Source organism: Salvelinus fontinalis, chromosome 34 (assembly GCF_029448725.1).
Source record: "Salvelinus fontinalis isolate EN_2023a chromosome 34, ASM2944872v1, whole genome shotgun sequence".
NCBI classification, from domain to species: Eukaryota; Metazoa; Chordata; class Actinopteri; order Salmoniformes; family Salmonidae; genus Salvelinus; species Salvelinus fontinalis.
The window spans coordinates 17,742,103-17,764,583 of NC_074698.1; the positions used below are offsets into that span (position 1 = coordinate 17,742,103).

The following is a 22,481-nucleotide window of genomic DNA, read 5'->3' on the forward strand; positions in this document are numbered from 1 at the left end:
CTCGGCCTTCGGCCTATATATCACAGTGGCAAGGCATATGAACTAACAGGTTATAGAGCAAACAACGCAATTATCACTTTTTTTCTGGCTTGGCCCCAGTGATTTTACCCACGCACCGCTACTGGTGGAATGCTTTCGACTCCTTGTCCATGCCCCGACGAATTGAGGCTGTTCTGAGGGCAAAAGGGGGTGCGACTCAATATTAGGAAGGTGTTCCTAATGTTTTGTACGCTCAGTGTATGTTCCCCTGTAGAGTTCACAGTTGGTACGGGGTCAAAGTCCTGTCAGTCAATAGCCAGACACCCTTTAGGGCTCCCCCAATGTGTAGGGCTATAATGTCACTAAATGTCAGAGTCAGTTTTCCATAGGGTAGCATACATACACTCCTACTTTAAAACAGGGGATAGACACTTTGCAATGTACTGTGGTTTGATTTCCAAAGGGAGGCAAAAACCAATCTGTTGAAAAGGTCATAACTACATGAACAAGGGGATACTTTACTATAGAGAAGAGTGGTTTCTGCTGAACATCAATCTGTAGAATCAAAGGCTTAGTGAGGGAAAAGATCTTGAACTGCTGTAGTTGTGAAATATCGAAGCTATTTATATTACACAGTTCCAAACTGAATCAGCTGTTATTGATGTAAAAACATTGAGAATATTGAGTAAAACACACCATTGGGGTAAAAAAGTATACTAAACAAAAATATAAATGCACATGCAACAATTTCAACGTTTTTACTGAGTTACAGTTCATAGAAGGAAATCCGTCAATTTAAATAAATTCATTAGGCCCTAATCTATGGATTTCACATGACTGGGCAGGGGCGCTGATAGATTGTGTGTGCCGTGGGTGTCTCACTCCTCTGTGTAGTTCTCAGTGCTGCGCCCAGGGACAGACTGAGGGTTCTAATGGTGAGCGAGAAGTCCCTCAAGGACTTCCATGCATGGGCCTGGGAGGGCATAGGCCCACCCACTTCGGAGCCAGGTCCACCCACTGGGGAGCCAGGCCCAGCCAATCAGAATGGGTTTTTCCTCACAAAAGGGCTTTATTACAGACCTAAGTACTCCTCAGCACCCCCGTCCCCCTCCTCAGATGATCCCGCAGGTCAAGAAGGCGATGTGGAGGTCCTGGACTGGCATGGTTACGTGTGGTCTGCGGTTGCGAGGCCTGCTGGATGTACTGCCAAATTCTCTAAAACGACGTTAAAGGCGGCTTAAGGTAACAGCTCTGGTGGACATTCCTGCAGTCAGCATGCCACTTACATGCTTTCTCAAAACTTGAGACATCTGTGGCATTGTGTTGTGTGACAAAACTGCACATTTTAGTGGCCTTTTCTTGTACCAAGCACAAGGTGCACCTGTGTAATTATCATGCAGTCTAATCAGCTTTTTGATATGCCACACCTGTCAGTTGGATGGATTATCTTGGCAAAGGAGAAACGCTCACTTTCCATGTTGCGTTTATATTTTTTTTCAGTATATAATGGGGAAAATCTGATATGATATTTAATATGGCACAGAGGTATTTTAATTGAATAAGTATATTCAAAATCTTATTGAAACTCAGGTTCTCAGAATGTCTCTGCTTTCTCCACTTGCCTGGCTGTGGTTCTGGGCATTGGTGACTGTGTAGCTTGTGGATTCAATGACCTCCACTATATCCTCTTCAGTTGGCAACCTAATACACACATTCACACGATGATGACCGTAACACCACATAACACGTGAAACCAACACATTAACATACAAACCCATTCACATATACAATACATACATGCAGAGGCATGACTACAGTTCAGGGGAGGGTCAGTATCAAGTGCTTTATGTAAGAGATATTTAAACATCTGAGCATATCAACTCCCTCAGCCAACAGGCATGGGGAGTGATAGATTGTGTGTGCCGTGGGTGTCTCACTCCTCTGTGTGGTTCTCAGCGCTGCGCCCAGGGACAGGCTGAGGGTTCTCGCTCAGCCACTGGTCCCTCAAGGACTTCCGCTGTGAGGAGAGATTTGGAGAGAGAGGGATGGAGAGAGAGAGAGAGAGGGGGGGATGGAGAGAGAGAGAGAGAGAGGGGGATGGAGAGAGAAAGAGGGTTGGTGACTATGACTAGGGTCTGCTATGTCCTGTGCAGTTAGCATATGCATGAAACGGCCTATGCTCTGAGCCATCTCTCTCAGCATGCAGCTCCTCCAACTTCCAGCTCATCCTTTCAAAACAAGCCTATTCTCTCAAATTCCCCATAGCAAAAGAAGCTAACAAAAACAAAAGCCTTCTGTCTCTATGAATACTGAAACGGTTATCCAGTATGCAGTAACCAAAACAAACAGCCCCTAGACACAGAGCTCTGGCTGCCATTTTGGATCTCCAGCAAGATGAGTGAGGCCAAGAGCCTGGTGTTGTCTGTCTGTGAGGGAGAAACTGCCCCCAACTACGGCTCCCTCACAGAGGGCTCAGAGAGCCACACGTCCTCAAACCCGGGTGTAGGCTTGATCACAAGGGGTTTGATTGAGACTGACAATAATAAACCTCACCATGTTAATTTTGAGAGTGTTTGTAAATGGACCAACCTGCATTGGCTGTGACTCAATTAGTTCCCTTTCAACCTTTGAAGCAGAAACCTTCCAGAGCCCAGAGGTACAGTAAAGGAGGGGTCCTCCTTTCATTCCAACTCAGGTATGACAACACCAAGCCTAGGGGTGAACATAGTCCTACCTGGCTCCAAGCCTCATCAATTAGTCATACGACGATGTGGGGAGTGTGAGAGGAAGCCAAGCCACAACAACAGACAGACAGTGGTGACAATGACACAACATTATATTGGAGTGGTGGTGACACTATGTGTTCACAACTATTTGCCAAGACAACCTTTTGGATGGAACGTATGTGCCCGCTCCGTGTGGACCAGTCTCTTACTGTGCTCAGAGTCAGAAAATACATGTAAGACAGGAGGGGAAGTGAGCTGTGCATACAGAGATGCTCTAACTGCTGGGCTGATTGGGAACAAGAGACTGTTCTCACACTTCACACTGAGGAAGAAGGAAGCCCTGTGGCTTCAGACAACTCTCTTTCCTCTGCCATGTGTAAGGCTGGTGTCGCCAGCACAGCACACATCCTCAGGCAAACCCAGTAATGTAGAGTAGACTATTTGTGTGTGCGGCTGCCTGAGTCATATGTGTTGATGGAGCGGTTCTAGCCACTCCACCACTGATCTGACGTGAAGGAGTTAATGGGGTCCAACAGGGATCAGTGCTGGTGGTCCCAGTGGAGGAGAGAGTTACTGACAAAGATCAACAAAATGCACAGCTCTCTCTCTCTCACTCTGACTCACTCCCTCCCTCTTTCTCTACAACCACCTCATCATTTCAGTTCCTGTCTTTCATGTGATTTCTTACTCCGTTACAGAGGTCATGGTAGCAGAGGTCATGGTAAAATGATGAGCAGAAGAGAGGTGAACAGGAAAGAGGAAGAAAAAGACTATTATACAGAGGAATAGAGTGCCTCAGGACACCTCATGGTGTTGGGGATGTTGTCTGGTGTTATGGAGCTAATTGAGTTTATCATCACACAGGAGGGCTCCACCCTGGGCATGCGAACCAGCTGCCAGACATGTGGCTCCCTGCAACAGGACAGCAGGGAAGGACAGACAGACAGATCCAGACAGACCTTGCGCTGGGCCTGCGTCAGCCACTCCTCCTCCATCTCCCTCTTTGCTTTCTCGTCATCCTGCTGCTTACGCCGCTTGTCCTGGTGATGGGAGAAGAATAGAAAGAGACCAACAAAAAGAGAGAGATTTAGGGTTGAGTGGAGGTAGAGATATAATTATGTTTCTGAACCTAATTAGGAGCACTTCCTGTAATTAAGCATCTCAGACATGTGTCACCACAGAGTCCCACAGCTCACACTGCTTTCAAGCTCTACTGAGATAGTCATAGTTGTCATTTGAATGATGCTAGTGAAAGAGAAGATAACAGCACAACTACAGTACTGTATATCTTACTACAGTATGAGTGAAAAGCTGTGAAAGTGGATTACAGTGACAAGCCCCATAGACATATATGCTGTTGACCGGTGGAACAGCTGGTTCTTTAAGGTCAAAGTGCAGAGAAACGGAGATGAAGGGGCAAGGCTAGGAGCACGTGGGCATGCCAGCACTCCATCTTCATGAGCTAGTCTGACAGTAACACACATATCACACATACTGCACATTCATGTTCTGTTAGGAGGAGCGGTTCACTCCCATACATTAGCACCAATCCAGGCCTGAGACAGGAAACCACCATTGCTATCCCTTTGGACTTCTCATAGTTTCCCCAACCTCCCTCTTTTCAAAAGCAACTGCAATTAGATTACACTAAACAGAAGGGCTAATTTAGATCAGACTTTGATTAACGATTTTGGTCTAACCTAACTCAATAAGAACTGTGTTGTGGCATAACATGTGGGAGTTGGCTAGACCCCACTGCATCAAAGAAAGACAGGATAATGCATGGAGGGAAGGCATGAGCATTGTGTGTGTGTGTGTGTGTGTGTGTGTGTGTGTGTGTGTGTGTGTGTGTGTGTGTGTGTGTGTGTGTGTGTGTGTGTGTGTGTGTGTGTGTGTGTGTGTGTGTGTGTGTGTGTGTGTGTGTGTGTATTTCTACTGTCTTTTAATGCTCAAGGTCCCTGTAGTATTTAACCCTGCTGATGAGGTCAGTAGTGGCCCTGAAGAAAACGCCATGCAACCCAATTTAATTATTCAAACATGGACAGACCGGGGGAGAGCATGGATGTACATGGCTAGGGGAGAGCAGGCGTGGATGTACATGGCTGGGGGAGAGCAGGCATGTGATGTGGATGTACATGGCTGAGTGAGAGCAGGCATGTGATGTGGATGTACATGGCTGAGGGAGAGCAGACATGTGATGTGGATGTACATGGCTGAGTGAGAGCAGGCATGTGATGTGGATGTACATGGCTGGGGGAGCGCAGGCATGTGATGTGGATGTACATGGCTGGGGGAGAGCAGGCGTGGATGTACATGGCTGAGTGAGAGCAGGCATGTGATGTGGATGTACATGGCTGGGGGAGCGCAGGCATGTGATGTGGATGTACATGGCTGAGGGAGAGCAGGCATGTGATGTGGATGTACATGGCTGAGGGAGAGCAGGCATGTGATGTGGATGTACATGGCTGAGGGAGAGCAGGCATGTGATGTGGATGTACATGGCTGGGGGAGAGCAGGCATGTGATATGGATGTACATGGCCGAGGGAGAACAGGCATGTGATGTGGATGTACATGGCTGAGGGAGCGCAGGCATGTGATGTGGATGTACATGGCTGGGGGAGAGCAGGCATGTGATGTGGATGTACATGGCTGAGGGAGAGCAGGCATGTGATGTGGATGTACATGGCTGAGGGAGCGCAGGCATGTGATGTGGATGTACATGGCTGGGGGAAATATCCATCATATAAGCATAATGTATAGTACATGTCAATGTGCTCTGTGTGGGTTGTGTGCCTAATGTTAGAATGTCTTTCATTGTGTTGACTTCTGCAGAATGTGAGGTTAAACATTTGAACTATTTACAGATCACTGCCTTGATGCAGAGTAAACGTCTCACTCCCCTGACCGTTGTTGGGCGTCTTTATCAATATGCTCAAGTTCAAATCAATTCGTAAGGTGGAAGTAAAACTCTGAGACTCACCTCTATAGCCTGCACTCTCTGCTGGTACTTCTCTGCCTCGTCCATGTTGGGTCTACAACACAAGAACACAGAGGAGAGTTATAGTTACTTTACTCCTAAAGTAGCAGTCCAGAAAACTGTTCATCTGAGCAAACCATATAAATGAAACTCTATTATTTAAAGTTGTTCCACACATATTTAGCGAAAGCGCATAACTGATTTTCAATTCCCCTCGCTGTGGGACAGTGGATGAGAGAGTGTGATTATGTGATGCCAGATCCTAGATCAGTCATATATCAAAGCAGTGCAGAGGCTTCTCATGGAGAGACTGCTACACTACTGTATTCTGTCATGTACTGGGTCCTTTGGTTGTTGTCCTGTCATCCTTCAAACCACCAACTACATGCTCATTTTATTATACACTTTCCACAGAGGTGACTGGAAAACTGCCTGTTAGCAATATCTGCACTAGAGATGATTACTACATAATTCTTATATAATTATTTTCTAAAACCCTAAGTGAGAGAGCAGAGAGGAACTGGGAGAAGGGAGAGCACATAGCAGCCTTTGATGCTGAGTTGCTGAGCTCCCAACAGTAATAAGGCTGATTGAAATTAAAGGAACGATTGATTCCTGGAGCAGCAACCTCACACACAGGGATAAAGTGTATGAGGAGAGGGAGTAAAACAGAGGCTGTGGAGAGGACTATGGATCCGTTTGGCTTACAGTAAGAGTGGGAGGGGAGAGCTGCTCTCAGAAGATATATTAGGTTCACACCTTTCCCCCTCTGTTTTCACTCCAGTCCTATGTTATCACCAACTGTAAATAAAATGCTATAAACCAACCTGTCGCAGCTTTGATCACTGACATGACAATGCCACTAGTCCAGAGTGTACTACAGAGTGTACTACAGAGTGTACCACAGTACATAGTGTGCTACAGTACATAGTGCACTACAGAGTGTACTACAGAGTGTACCACAGTACATAGTGTGCTACAGAGTGCACTACAGAGTGTACTACAGTGTACTCCAGTACAGAGTGTACTACAGAGTGTACTCCAGTACAGAGTGTACTACACGAGAGTGTACTACAGAGTGTACTACACGAGAGTGTACTACAGTACAGAGTATACTACAGAGTGTACTACAGTGTACTACACTACATAGTATTCCTACAGAGTGTACTACACTACAGAGTATTACTACAGAGTATACTACAGTGTGTACTACAGTGTACCACAGTACATAGTGTGCTACAGAGTGCACTACAGTACAGAGTATTAGAATGTACTACACAACAGAGTATTACTACAGAGTGTACTACAAACCACAGTGTACAAACATAGTGTACTACACTACAGAGTAGTACTACAGATTGTACTACACTACATAGTGTATTACAGAGTGTACTACAGAGTGTACTACACTACAGAGTATTACTACAGAGTGTACTACAGTATCTCCTCCTGTCATCTCTTTAAACACACCTAGAAGTGTTGACATAAGAAGAGCTGGAAGAGCCCCTTGAGTCAAACTCCAACAACTGTCAGAACGGCCACACACACACACACACACACACACACACACACACACACACACACACACACACACACACACACACACACACACACACACACACACACACACACACACACACACACACACACACACACACACACACACACACACACACACACCAAAGCTCACTCTGAGAGACGGCTGCTTGATTGAAGTTGCAGATGTGTTAAGCAATAAGAGATCTATAATGATTCACAGCCAATGAAAGCCATTTCATGAGAGCAGAAGAGATGATAATTATACACCATTTTAATTATACAGGTTATAATTCAACCTCAGATATTTACCTTATATCTGTAAATGAACAAATTTTCTCTACACATGATATACATGATTGGTATAACTAGCCTACTATGGAGAATGGTACTCAAGAGGCACGGGTGACTATATTTGAAGTACCGTTCTGTCCAACTCAGATTGATACTCTATAACATAAGTGGTTAGAAATTGAGGATGGTTGTATGGTCTCTGAGGGCTGCACAGCTACAGTGTAATATAGCCATAGTCAGCCACACAGGGCCATTGTTAGTCCCAGGTGGGCATTGTAGTGAGGGTGACGGACGGCTCTAGAGGGGGTGTTGGTAGAGGGGGTGTTGTACTGACGGCAGGGCTGTGATGGAGAGGGAGGGGCTGTGACGTCTCACACCCAACACGGGGGTCATTAGTGGGCATTGTCACGGTGATGGAGTGCCACAGGCAGAGGTTCATTAGAAGAAACACAAGGGCGCTACCAACCCGGGGGACTCTCCTTGTCCAGATGATGGACACCTTACACACTGCCAACCGCCAGCCAGCCCAGAGCCACCCCCCCACACTCACTAGGACACCCCAGTCCTTCTGTGTCTGTCTGGGTACGACTGGCTGCTGCTGCTACCCTAGAGAGATTATACCACTTTGTTTGTACAGTCTGGAGGTGACTGAGATGAGCTATGGTTTGGGGGGGGGGGGGGGGGGGGGGTGTTGCTGCTGTTTCTAGACACCATTTGTCGCATGGTATTCTCCTGGGAATCAGCAAATGTGATGTGTGCTGCTTATCATATGAGCCCACACTCCTTAGAGAGAGATAGAGAAATTTCCTGGGAGGACGTCAAGGGACTGGACCTTCCAGGGAGCTTCCCAGGGTTTCTGCTTAACTTAAATGTAACTTCCCAGGAGAAATGACTCGGGCCAAAGGGACAGAAAATTTCCATGCATCAAATGTCCCTGTACACTGTACTGTAACTCGGCCCCTTGAGAGACCCTGACCTGAAAGAGAGAGATAGAGGAAAGAGAGACACCTGGGTCCTCTGTGACCTGACCTGGACTGAGGGGAAAACACAATGTACTTCTGACAGCTACAAATCGAGCACTTAAGCCAGAGTCCCTGCAACCCTTTTCCACTGAGTGGAGTCTTGGAGCGGGACAAAAATGGAATGTAAGCACAGACACTGAAGCTGGTGTGTGGGTGTCCCTCACCTGTCCCCACTCCGTCACTGAGCTTTCTGTCACTGAGCTCTCTCTCTCTCTCTCTCGTCAGCAGAGAGAGGAGTGCTCTCACGGAACATGGAGTGCCCACTCAGGCTGAACTGATTTCTCTCCAGCTGTGGGTGATATCCAGGGACTGAGTGTGTGTTGTGTGTGTCACATTGAGTGTCTCACAGGGGGACACAGATAGTATGTACAGAAAGGTGGGGGATGTAAATGGGTGGGTGATGTGTGTGTGGGAGAGAGATAGATCTGACCTGTGTTTCTCAGCCACAAACAACTGCAAGACGTCTGACAGTCAGCGCCTTATCTTCTCCAAGGGGGTTGGAAATCTCCTCTGTCTTTTCCGCTTAAGGCACGGCTCACTGAATGTGACTGTGAGACTGGAAGGGGGAGGAACACTGGGAGATATTTACACCAGTAGCACAGCAGGAGGCACATTCTGTAGCCTGACACCATACAGTACAGTATGCATTACTGATACATACAGAAATATTTGAAAGGCTTTACACATTCAGTATTACTGTAATCACTATGCTGTACGAACAATACTCAGAAGAGCACTGCCCATATGTTTGGAATGGTGGGTAGAAACGTAGGGGAAAAGGCAACATGTAAATGTTGCTCCTCAATAGGGAACCCAGTTTCTCACTGTGTGGAGGATCAGGATAACCTCACCCTGGAATCCTAACTATGTGGACGGGGCTGGAATGGATCTCTCCCTGGAACTCCCCATGGACTCACTGTGCGGGAGACCAGCCCAGGGATGGCAGTCAAATGGTCTCCAGGATTTCTGGTATACATTAAGTTGAGTGCCAGGAGTTTTTCCTGACTATGTGATCTACCCAGGAAAGACTTGGCCTTAGTTGTGACTATAACTAGGGCCCAGATTTTTTCTGGCCAGGTCCCATGATCTGGGAAAAACTCCTGGCACTAAATGCATCGTAATCGCAATCGTTAGTGTAAAAACAAGAAATGGCCAATCTGGTCTGGCCACTGGTCTTCATGGCACATCCAGTCCACAGAGTGAGACAAACTCAGACCCTGCCACTTAGCCATATTCTACATGGGGGTGAGAGTCAGCCAGTGCAGAGAGAAAGCGATTCTCTGTCCCAGAAACCAGTCATGTACAAAAGTTACGCTGCTCCGCTCCCTAATGTATAATTCAGCACTAAGAAGGTATTCTATCTGTCCTCCGAAATCGACTCGGTTTTTAAAGTTACTTTCTGTGTTGTTTTCCAAGTCCTCCTCTATTTCCCATTGCTGAAAGCATGGATTCAATTGTTTATACTTTTGGTTTTTAATAAAGTGCAAGTGCTTTAAGTTGTTGTGGGTGTGCATGTCTGCATGCATTTGTTTGTTTGTGTGAATCTGTGTACATATGTTTTGTAGATTGAGTGCTGAAAGTATAGGGAGCCGTAAAAGTGACAGAATATGAGTGGAATCAGAAATATTTTATTTGATTGCCACAGAAGTATAACTCACAGAACATTCTTCCCCAAAAGCAAAAGCAGGTCTGGAGGAGGAAGCTCACAGCTCTGTAACTGATGTGACGGTGGGAACTCTGGAAATGTGACAACAGTATAGCTCCCAGTGAGATTCTGGAGGTTATCAGGAAGCCACACATCTCTCCTGGTAAGCCAGTACACAGCTGTAGTTATACTAGCTAAATATTTTATTCACATCCAAAACATCTCTAAATGGAATGTAAGGCAGGGATCAGGGAGATAATTGGCCTTAGCAGAGGTGTTCACCCAGCAACAATATTCATACACCAGTAACTATGGGATATCCTGAACTCTGTAACCAACACTACCATTTCCAGGAACAGAGGTGCAGCTAACATTCCAGTACAATGAAGTCAACTAGAGAATACAGCATGCTCCATCGGAATCAAAGTTGTCCAGACATACTGTAGACTGTGGTACTGTACTAGGCTCAGGACAGAAGAGCCCCAACCCTCCTCAGCCTGGCACAGGATTGCTAGGAGCCAGGACTTCCAGGCCAGTACTCAGCTGATAGCACACAGCTTAGCAGGGGAAACTGACTCACATTAATGGACTCTGTCAGGGCCTTCCACCTGGGCCGCACGCACGCACGCAAGCACGCACGCACACACGCACACACACACACCACAATAAAGCTCCTGCCATGTTGAGGCACAGATTGCAGGACATGTGTCTGTTGCCTACCAAGCGTTTGCATTGTCATTGTGGATTACTTCATCATTGGGTTCAATCACCATCAGAGCTGTGCTTGGGGGCACAGATGGCTCCTGTGTGCTCTGTTTGTTTGTCTGAGCCTCTCTGTCAACGTCTCTAATTAGAATAAGGAGAAACAGTATGCTGCTTCCCAACAGGAAGGAAGATTCAGCAATACACTCCATTTAACTTCACAAGAGCTCACACAGGAGCTCCACCTATCACGTGCATGTGTTCAAACACGTTCAAACGCGCATGCGCACGGACACACACCCACACTTAATAACACACACCCACACACTTCACCAACTTTCCCTGGCAAACACACTTGGATGGATATGCTCTCTCACTTCGTAACGGTTTTCCTAGAAAGAGTACCGAACTGTGTGCCGTTTAAATGTGTGCCGTTTATACTGAACAAAAATATAAACGCAACTTGTAAAGTGTTGGTCCCATGTTTCATGAGCTGAAATAAAAGATTTTCCACAAAAAGCTTATTTCTCTCAAATTGTGTGCACAAATTTGTTTATATCCCTTGCCACGATAATCCATCCACCTGACAGGTGTGGCATATCAAAAAGCTGATTAAACAGCATGATCATTACACAGGTGAACCTTCCACAGATGTCTTAAGTTTTTAGGGAGCGTGCAATTGGCATGCTGACTGCAAAAATGTCCACCAGAGCTGTTGCCAGATAATTGAATGTTCGTTTCTCTACCATAAGCTGACTCCAAAGTCATTTTCGTCTTCATCGACTGACCGAGTCTTTCGACTCTGTCAATCACCATATTCTTATCGGCAGACTCAGTAGCCTCGGTTTTTCTGATGACTGCCTTGCCTGGTTCAGCAACTACTTTGCAGACAGAGTTCAGTGTGTCAAATCGGAGGGCATGTTGTCTGGTCCTCTGGCAGTCTCTGTGGGGGTACCACAGGGTTCAATTCTCGGGCCGACTCTTTTCTCTGTATATATCAATGATGTTGCTCTTGCTGTGGGCGATTCCCTGATCCACCTCTACGCAGACGACACTATTCTGTATACTTCTGGCCCTTCCTTGGACACTGTGCTATCTAACCTCCAAACGAGCTTCAATGCCATACAACACTCCTTCCGTGGCCTCCAACTGCTCTTAAACGCTAGCAAAACCAAATGCATGCTTTTCAACCGTTCGCTGCCTGCACCCGCCCGCCCGACTAGCATCACCACCCTGGACGGTTCCGACCTAGAATATGTGGACATCTAGAAATACCTACCTGTCTGGCTAGACTGTAAAATCTCCTTCCAGACTCATCTTAAACATCTCCAATCCAAAATCAAATCTAGAATCGGCTTTCTATTTCGCAACAAAGCCTCCTTCACTCATGCCGCCAAACTTACCCTAGTAAAACTGACTATCCTACCGATCCTCAACTTCTGCGATGTCATCTACAAAATAGCTTCCAATATTCTACTCAGCAAACTAGATGCAGTTTATCATAGTGCCATCCATTTTGTTACTAAAACACCTTATACCACCCACCACTGCGACCTGTATGCTCTAGTCGGCTGGCCCTCGCTACATATTCGTCGCCAGACCCACTGGCTCCAGGTCATCTATAAGTCCATGCTAGGTAAATCTCCGCCTTTTCTCAGTTCACTGGTTACGATAACACCCACCCGTAGCACACGCTCCAGCAGGTATATCTCACTGATCATCCCCAAAGCCAACACCTCATATGGCGTCGTGTGGGCGAGCGATTTGCTGATGTCGACGTTGTGAACAGAGTGCCCCAGTGGCGGTGGGGTTATGGTATGGGCAGGCATAAGCTACTGACAACGAACGCAATTGCATTTTATCGATGGCAATTTGAATGCACAGAGATACCGTGACAAGATCCTGAGGCCCATTGTCGTGCCATTCATCCGCCACCATCAACTCATGTTTCACCATGATAATGCACAGCCCCATGTTGCAAGGATCTGTACACAATTCCTGGAAGCTGAACCTTTCCCAGTTCTTTCATGGCCTGCATACCAGACATGTCACCCATTGAGCATGTTTGGGATGCTCTGGATCGACGTGTACGACAGCGTGTTCCAGTTCCCGTCAATATTTTGTAACTTCACACAGCCATTTAAGAGTTGTGGGACAACATTCCACAAGCCACAATCAACAGCCTGATCAACTCTATGCAAAGGAGATGTGCCACCCTGCATGAGGCAAATGGTGGTCACACCCGATACTGACTTTTTCTGATCCAAAACCCAATTTTTTAAAAGGTATTTGTGACCAACAGATGCATATCTGTATTCCCAGTCAGGTGAAATTCATAGATTAGGGCCTAATGAATGTATATCAATTGACTGATTTCCTTATATGAACTGTAAGTCGATAAAATCTTTGAAATTGTTGCATGTTGTTTTTATGTTTTTGTTCAGTATAAATTGCTAAAGTAAATGAAATGCATCAGAAAGGTATTGGGAAGTTCAGAAGATCAGGGCCTGGTCTTGTCTACTCTGTTTTAATGAGTCCTGCGTGGCTTGTGGGCATGGTAGAAGGAAACGGAAGACACATACATCTTTCTTAGAGTGTTACCTTTCAGTGATGGGGTCATAATATTTTGTAGCTTAAACCGTTCAAACGATGGAGCCACCTTTGTAGGAAGAAAACTGAAACCGCTCTGTTAATTACAGCCGTATCTAGTGGCTACTGGAGGGTACTGGCATAACCCCAGTTCCATGAACCAAGTTTCTCTCCCGAACTCATTTAAACCAGGCGAACCCTAGTTTAGGAAACGCTGTCCCAACTGCTGTGTATGTACAGTATGTCAGGCTGCATCCTCTTCCCTGCCATACCTACCGTGCCAAATCAAAGCAATGCCATGAGGAGGTGACTGAGCCTAGCTATAGTTAATGGGAACACACCAGGGTACAAAATGATCAGATGCAGCCAACGCTTGCACCCCACCCCCATCCTCCACTGATATACTGTCCATACACATGGATACACATGGACGCACATGGACATATGCACACTTGGCTGCATAAACAAGCAGGCAGAAACAATGTGCTCTAGATTGCATGAAGTGTTACTGTAGTCTGCAGCAGCACATTGTGTGAATGGAACATTCTTCACAATGAGGGCCGAGAATACACAGTGTTGACCCAGGAAAAGTTCTCATCTCATAAATAGTTAAAAAGCTGGGCTTTTAAAAGAATTGGTCAACTTGTGCCCTGCAAGTTCGACGGTCTACAAAATATGCATTCAGGGAGGTGGAAACGTGCTTTTCTGGGCTGCTAGCACTTAATAGCTATGGCTCTGGTCTGGAGAATGTGGCCTATAAGCATGCCTGGTTATCTTTGAGAACCTGCTCTGCTCACATAGACTTCTCTCTACCTCTACCCAACACACACAACACCTCATCCTTTACACTGTTGACCATTATCATCAAGTTATACAGTTCCATTAACAGCAGAGTTGTCATCACTATGGAGAGAAAAGCCATAGCACAATGAGTTAAAGCTGGTGAACCTTACCTTACTTTCAGTGATTCAGCCGTTCTAGTCCATGATCAGAATGAAACTACCCGCAATGACCAATCAACATTACAGCATTACAACAATTAATGTCTGGCCGGCAACATCAAATTTGAAAGGCCTAATCCTCATTCAGTAATAAACACTCTAGCAATATAAGTCATGAGCAATATAACTACTGACCTTTAATTTACTGCTGTTTAAAATGACAGCTAGGTCACACTGAAATGACATCTAGGTCACACTTTGAGCTGAGGCTGGGGTCCTGTGTGGATCAGTTGGTAGAGCATGCCGCTTGCAATGCTAGCGTTGTGGGTTCAATTCCCACGGGGCACCCGTAAGAAAATGTATGCACTCTCTACAGTAAGTCGCTCTATATAAGAGTGTGTTTGTTGAGGAAGTTCAAGGTGTAGCTGTCAGTACCTGTGCCCTGCAGGAGGCCAGGTTTAGGGTTGTGTGGAGCAAACCAGAATTGGTTCTGTAAAGGTTCCCAGCACATTTGTTAGATTGTGGCAAATATTCTCTTAAAACAAAAACTGTCTAGTTGTGATGATTATAGAATGTTTGTATAAAGCATTTACCTGATGTTCCTAGTACACATTTAATCTGTTCCCAGAATATTTCATGATGTTGTGGGAACATTGTGTGGACACTATAAGAGATTATAAGAGTTCCCAAAACACAAAAACTGTCCACTTGTGAGGATTATTTAAATGTTTCTATTAGGTTGCAAAAAAAACATTTGCCTGATGTTGCAATATCATTCCCAGAACAATTATTTTGTTTCTTTAAAAGTTCCTAAAACATTTATTTTGGTTGTGGGAACATTGTGGGGATATGACAAGAGATAGCTTCCTAAAAAACAAAAACTGTCCATTTGTGTTGACATTCAGATAATGTTTGTATCCGGGTGCACAAAACATTCCTTTGATGTTGCAAGAATGTTGACAGAACAGCCTTTCTAAGTTCTTTAAAGGTTTCCAGAAAATGTAATTAGGTTTTGGGAACAGTGTGGGTGCATTACAAGAGATAGGTTCCCAAAACACAAAATATGCATGGTTGTGATGAAATTCATACGAGTCACAAACCCGGATCCGGGATCCCCCCCATCAAAAAAGCTGACTAGCATAGCCTAGCCTAAAGCCACAGGGATAGGGGCGGCAGCGTAGCCTAGTGGTTAGAGTGTTGGACTAGTAACCGGAAGGTTGCAAGTTCAAATCCCCGAGCTGACAAGGTACAAATCTGTCGTTCTGCCCCTGAACAGGCAGTTAACCCACTGTTCCTAGGCCGTCATTGAAAATAAGAATTTGTTCTTAACTGACTTGCCTAGTTAAATAAAGGTATAAAAAAAATAAAAAAAATATCATATAATAAAATGTTCATGAAATCACAAGTCCAAGACACCAAATGAAAGATACACATCTTGTGAATCCAGCAATCATTTCTGATTTTTATAATGTTTTACAGGGAAGACACAATATGTATTTCTATTAGCTAACCACCATAGCAAAAGACAACTTTTTTTCCCCACCATTTTTTTCCTGCATAGGTAGCGATCACAAATCCGACCAAATAAAGATATAAATAGTCACTAACCAAGAAACAACTTCATCAGATGACAGTCTGATAACATATTTATTGTATAGCATATGTTTTGTTCGAAAAATGTGCATATTTCAGGTATAAATCATAGTTTTACATTGCAGCCACCATCACAACTCTCACCAAAGCAACTAGAATAACTACAGAGAGCAACGTGAATTACCTAAATACTCATCATAAAACATGTATGAAAAATACACAGCGTACAGCAAATGAAAGATACAGATCTTGTGAATCCAGCCAATATTTCAGATTCTTTAAGTGTTTTACAGCGAAAACACAATTTAGCATTATATTAGCTTACTACAATAGCCAACCACACAGCAGCATTGATTCATGCACGTTAGCGATAGCGAATAAACCAGCAAAAGATATTACATTTTTCACTAACCTTCTCAAAACTTCATCAGATGACAGTCCTATAACATCATATTACACAATACATATATTGTTTTTTCGAAAATGTGCATATTTAGCGGCACAAATCGTGGTTATACAATGAGAATAGTAGCCAAGCTGCCAACAAAATGTCGGGAGAAATCTTGGGAGAGGCACCTAATCTAATCAATAACTAATCATAAACTTGACTAAAAAATACAGGTTGGACAGCAAATGAAAGATACATTAGTTCTTAATGCAACCGCTGTGTTCGATTTTTACAATTAACGTTACTACGACATACAGCGTGCGTTAAAGCGAGACAGCACCGAAATTAATGGCGGAATAGTAGTGTAACATTTTTCAACAGAACAACGAATTAACATCATAAATAGTTCTTACTTTTTGATGAGCTTCCATCAGAATCTTGTGCAAGTGGTCCTTTGTCCAGAATCATCGTTGCTCGGTTGTAGATTGTCGTCTTCAACTTAGGAATTAGCAGCAAACATTAGCTATGTGGCCCAAACGTGTCCAACTCTTCATAACGCAGCACAAAGAAATATCCGAAAATCGCAATATACTGATATAAACTGATATAACTCGGTTTAAAATAACTACATTATGATGTCTTTAACACCTATATCGAATAAAATCAGAGCCGGATATATCTAAGGCCTATAATGAGAGATTTTCAGAATGCCATCCTGAGGTCTGTCTTGCGCCATGACGAACGTTGAAAAGAGTGCACCCCACGTTCCAAGAGCCTTTATATGGCCTCAGATCTGCCTAGCAACCCCATTCCAATTCTCACTGCTTACTGACATCTAGGGGAAATCGTATGCAGTGCATGTTGACTCATAGATTACATGCAAATTAATAAACTGACCCTGGAACAGAGTGCCCGATTTCAGATTTCTCACTTCCTGACAGGAAGTTAGCTGCAACTTGAGTTCTGTTTTACTCACAGATATAATTCAAACGGTTTTAGAAACTAGAGAGTGTTTTCTATCCAATAGTAATAATAATATGCATATTGTACGAGCAAGAATTGAGTACGAGGCAGTTTAATTTGGGAAATAATTTTTACAAAGTGAAAACAGCGCCCCCATATTGACAAGAAGTTGTAGGTTGCACAGGACATTCCCTTAATGTTGTAAGAATTAAATAAGACCGTTTTTATGACGTTCGTAGACTATTCCATTGACGTTAACGAACGTCATAGAAACAGACTCATTGCTGCAACTTCCCAACGGGCTCGGGAGGCAACGGTCGAGTCATGATTCCGCCGAAAAATTACCCGCCAAACCGCACTTCTTAACACCCGCTCGCTTAACCCGGAAGCCAGCCGCACCTATGTGTCGGAGGAAACACCATTCAACTGACGACCGAGGTCAGCCTGCAGGCGCACCCGCCACAAGAAGTCACTAGAGCGCAATGAGCCATGTAAAGCCCCCCCGGACAAACCATCTCCTAACTCGACGATGCTGGGCCAATTGTGCACCGCCCTATGGGACTCCCGATCACGGACGGTTGTGATACAGCCCGGGATCGAACCCAGTGCCTTAGACTGCTGCACCACTCGGGAGGCCCTTTCCAAGGATATTTCATCTAAAACATTTATTGATAAATAATTATCATCCTGAATATGAGCCTTTTTGCAGACAAGCTGATATTCAGTCCCATAGACACTCAGATCACCTATGTACTCGAGCACCAGTTAATAGTTCACTGTTCTGACTGGTTGTTTCGTTCAGCTGACAGTAGCGCTGAACTCTGACCCTTTCACGACGAAGGTCATTGAAAAGCCTGCTCACATCTCGTCTTCACACATTCCAGGCAATGAGATCACATTTACTGTACACACAGGGGCAGTAAGAAGGCTGCAGAGAGCAGAGTGTACACAATGTCATCTCCTGTAATCTCCTAGTCTAGTAAAGTCAAATAATGTCTTGCTGTCATTCCCGTTGTAGGATTTCCACCTCCTTCATAGAAACAGGCTGCTCGTTGAACATCTTATTCCAAAATCATGGGCATTAATATGGAGTTGGTCCCCACTTTGCTGCTATAACAGCCTCCACTATTCTGGGAAGGCTTTCCACTAGATTTTGGAACATTGCTGCGGGGACTTGCTTCCATTCAGCCACAAGAGCATTAGTGAGGTCGGGCACTGATGTTGGGCAATTAGGCGTGGCTTGCAGTCTACATTCCAATTTACCTCAAAGGTATTCAATGGAGTTGAGGTCAGGGTTCTGTGCAGGCCAGGCAAGTTCTTCCACACCGATCTCGACAAACCATTTCTGTAAGGACCTGCTTTTGTGCATGGGGGCATTGTCATGCTAAAACAGGAAAGGGCCTTACCCAAATTGTTGCCACAAAGTTGGAAGCACAAAATCGTCTTGAAGGTCATTGTATGCTGTAGCGTTAAGATTTCCCTTCACTGGAACTAAGGGGCCTAGCCTGAACCATGAAAAACAGCCCCAGACCATTATTCATCCTCCACCAAACTTTACAGTTGGCACTAAGCATTCGGGCAGGTAGCGTTTTCCTGGCATCCACCAAACCCAGATTTGTCTGTCGGACTGCCAGATAGTGAAGCGGGATTCATCACTCCAGAGAATGCGTTTCCACTGCTCCAGAATCCAACGGTGGTGAACTTTACACCACTCAAGCCAATGCCTGGCATTGCGCATGGTGACCTTAGGCTTGTGTGCGGCTACTCAGTTCTTGTGCTGACGTTGCTTCCAGAGGCAGTTTGGAACTCGGTAGTGAGTGTTGCAACATAGGATATATTATTTTTACGTGCTACACGCTTCAGCAGTCCCATTCTGTGAGCTTGTGTGGCCTACCACTTTGCGGCGGAGCCGTTGCTGCTCCTAGACGTTTCCACTTCACAATAACAGCACATATAATTGACCTGGGCAACTCTAGCAGGGAAGAAAATTGACGAACTGACTTGTTGGAAAAGTGGCATCCTATGACGGTGCCACAATGAAAGTCACTGAGCTCTCCAGTTCTGCCAATGTTTGTCTATGGAGATTGCATGGCTATGTGCTCAATATTATACACCTGTCAGCAACGGGCGTGGCTGAAATAGCCGAATGTACTAATTTAAAGGGGTGTCCACATACTTTTGTGCACATAGTGTATGAACTGAACATAGACCAGTCTAAACACAACATGTAAACAAATGCATGCAATCATTTACACATGTGAACCTGACCCGAACGCAGACATCCTGTACATGATAGCAGAAATGCGCTCAACCCTGCACACAACTACATCAGGACATGGCCTGCTGTCATGCACATAGTTTAGAACTCAAATGCAGAACTATACACATATGAGGACCACATATACACATACATTATGCACCACTAGTATGTCCTCATTCTGTCCTCCCCAACAGTCTGTAAATCGTATCTCATTCTATCTATGCACACCATATTCCACTTAATCCTTGTTTATTCTGTGTAGGCTAAGGCTTACGCACATCTGATAAATCATGGCGTCCAGTTCATCACACTGTGTGCTCCTCCACAGCACCCTGATCCAGTTGGAGGAACAAACAGAAGACATAAGCTGTTGTTGTTCCCTAGCTACATTGTTTTTAGCCATCGACCCTGCAGCCTCTCTCTCCTCTGCCTTAACGTTAGGGAGGGACGATTACATCATTTAGGCGGAATATGCGGAATATATGTATGGTGATGTCTTTTCAAGTCAGATTAGAGATGAGGTCATGTTGTTAACCTCAGCGTTAAGGTATGCATGGCTTTGTCATGTGATGTCAACCGTGGTTCCTTCAGCGTGGATTATGAAAAACAGATTGTCCATTCAAATGTGTAAACGCTTTGGAAAATAGTGCATTCAGCCCGTCACAAGTACTTTACACTCAATTTACTCTTTGGAAAAGGGTATTCAATGCACAATTCATATACTTTCATATACTTTCCTTCTACACCTCACTTGACAAGTACTTTCACTGATTCAAATTCAGCATAAAAACGGCAATGGAGCAAAAACATTTCAAACCATTTTTAGATGTTTCCAGAGCATTCTAATGCAGCTTCCTGAAATAGCTCAATGTCTCTTGGTAGAGGTCACAATTTAAGCACTTTAACAAAAAACATTGGCCTTGTCAATGTACAGTGCAAGTCTAATGAGTTCATGGCTCCATAACGGGAAAGAACATTCATCAAGCACTTAGCCTCACTTGCCAGGCTTATATTTTAACTCTGCATTGTTGGAATAGGACCCGTAAGTTATTTATGAGGCAGCACTAGAGGGAAAGGGGCCCAACTATAGTCTTATTGAAGGGTAATTAGATCCATGTTATCTCCCTCACTACATTCAAAGACTCAATCATGGACACTGTTACTGACACTTGTGGATGCTTTGCGTGATGTATTGTTGTCTCTACCTTTTTGCCCTTTGTGCTGTTGTCTGTGCCTAACAATGTTTGTACCGGGTTTGTGCTCCTACCATGTTGTGCTGCTGCCATGTTGCTACCTTGTTGTTGTTGTTGTGTTGCTACCATGCTGTGCTACTATGCTGTTGTTGTCTTAGGTCTCTCTATATGTAGTGTTGTCTCTCTTGTCATGATGTGTGTGTTGTCCTAAAAAAATGATATCCCAGCTCCCGTCCCCGCAGGAGGTCTTTTACCTCTTGTTAGGCTGCCATTGTAAATAACAATTTGTTATTATTTGACTTGCCTAGTTAAATAAAGGTTAAATAAAAACTAAAAATAGATTAGATTGAGGCAGAATTTTGTGGCAGTCGAGGTCCTTAGATGTTACATAGTCATTGTAACAACACGTTGTCCAATCTATAACGCTCACCTGTGTCATTTAGGCAGAAGTTCCTTGTAACAGAACACCACCCAACATAGTTTCGGCCCACGTCATGTCAGAGTTGGATGGTAAATGTTCCAATAAATGTTGATTTATGCTCCCCTACCAGCCATTTCCCCAGCAGTGGCATCCATCCCCTCAAAAGTGGGTCACATGTGAAAGTAATGGGGGCTGAGGAACAGGACAGAGCAATCCCATAAATAATAGAGAAGGGAAAGCAAGGCGGTGTTAGCCGCAGCGGCCATAATCCTTTGTCTGTAATCACATTTGTAGGCCCAGCTTTGTCAGGCAAATCCGTTGAGGTTTTGTGTCTAATGGTGTCTTTTCATCAAGGCGTAAGTCTGATTCATGACTCTGGAGTGACAGCCCATTGTCTCCTCCCGGAACCCAGAATCCTCAGGGTTTTCTCAAGCTGTCAAGCTTGTGTATCCACGGGCTACATTAGGCTGATGACGGGATGGAGATTTTGTGGGGAGAAGGAGAGCGGGCATGGCTGAAAACAAACAGCTCAAAGCTCTCCATCAATTTAATTGTGTGAGAGACTGTGCTGCTGATATCACCAAGGAGATATCACGGAGAGCAGCGCTCAAATGTGTTAATTGAGTTGACACTCGATTTCCAAATCCACAGGCAGGATTTTAATTTTGCCTCATCTAAGGAACAGTACTGTACATTTCCACATCCATTCAATCTACAGTAACAATCATACAAAAAACTATTTTGCACAGTAAGCTACTTCCTCCATATCTCAGAACATCTGATCAAGACCAGAACTACCTGAGGTTACGGAGCAGCAGATATTCAGTATCAAACTGCATGGTTTACGTTCCTCTCTCTGGAATCCATTTTCCTTCCTGTGACTGAAGCTCTGACATTTAACTGTAATGGCTCAGAAGAACCTGAACCACTCAGCCAGATTTTCAGGAAACAGCGCTGCTTCTCTTTGAGATGACTGACAATAAGTTAGCCATGTGCCAAGAGCTTCTGAAGTAAGTCTCTTACCTGACGTGATGTGAAACATCAAATATTCAAGAGAGCAGAATTCACCTGCCTTTACAAGCGCAGCGCACCCCACCACTGAAAATCGTTGGCTCTGGACAGGTGCAAAGCCCTAGTACCAACCTAATCTCGGGTTAAGCTAGAACTAAAATCTCACGTAATTTGGTTATGTTTATATAGTCTGTCCACAAAAGATTAGTTCCAACCAAACAACCAATACTCTGAATGTTT

At 44.6% G+C, this 22,481-nt stretch overlaps 1 protein-coding gene across 1 annotated transcript in view; it reads right to left on the reverse strand.

The window, feature by feature from the left end:
- The window catches only part of LOC129833364 (paralemmin-1-like), a 29,239-nt gene that overhangs the window by 4,966 nt on the left and 1,792 nt on the right, over positions 1-22,481 (reverse strand). Inside the window, exons 2-5 of the mRNA XM_055897910.1 lie at positions 5,687-5,738; positions 3,665-3,745; positions 1,917-1,996; positions 1,602-1,680 (exon numbers count right to left, since the gene is read on the reverse strand). Of these exons, the coding sequence (XP_055753885.1) occupies positions 1,602-1,680; positions 1,917-1,996; positions 3,665-3,745; positions 5,687-5,731 (285 nt within the window). The 5' untranslated portion in view covers positions 5,732-5,738. The remainder of the gene's footprint in view (positions 1-1,601; positions 1,681-1,916; positions 1,997-3,664; positions 3,746-5,686; positions 5,739-22,481) is intronic.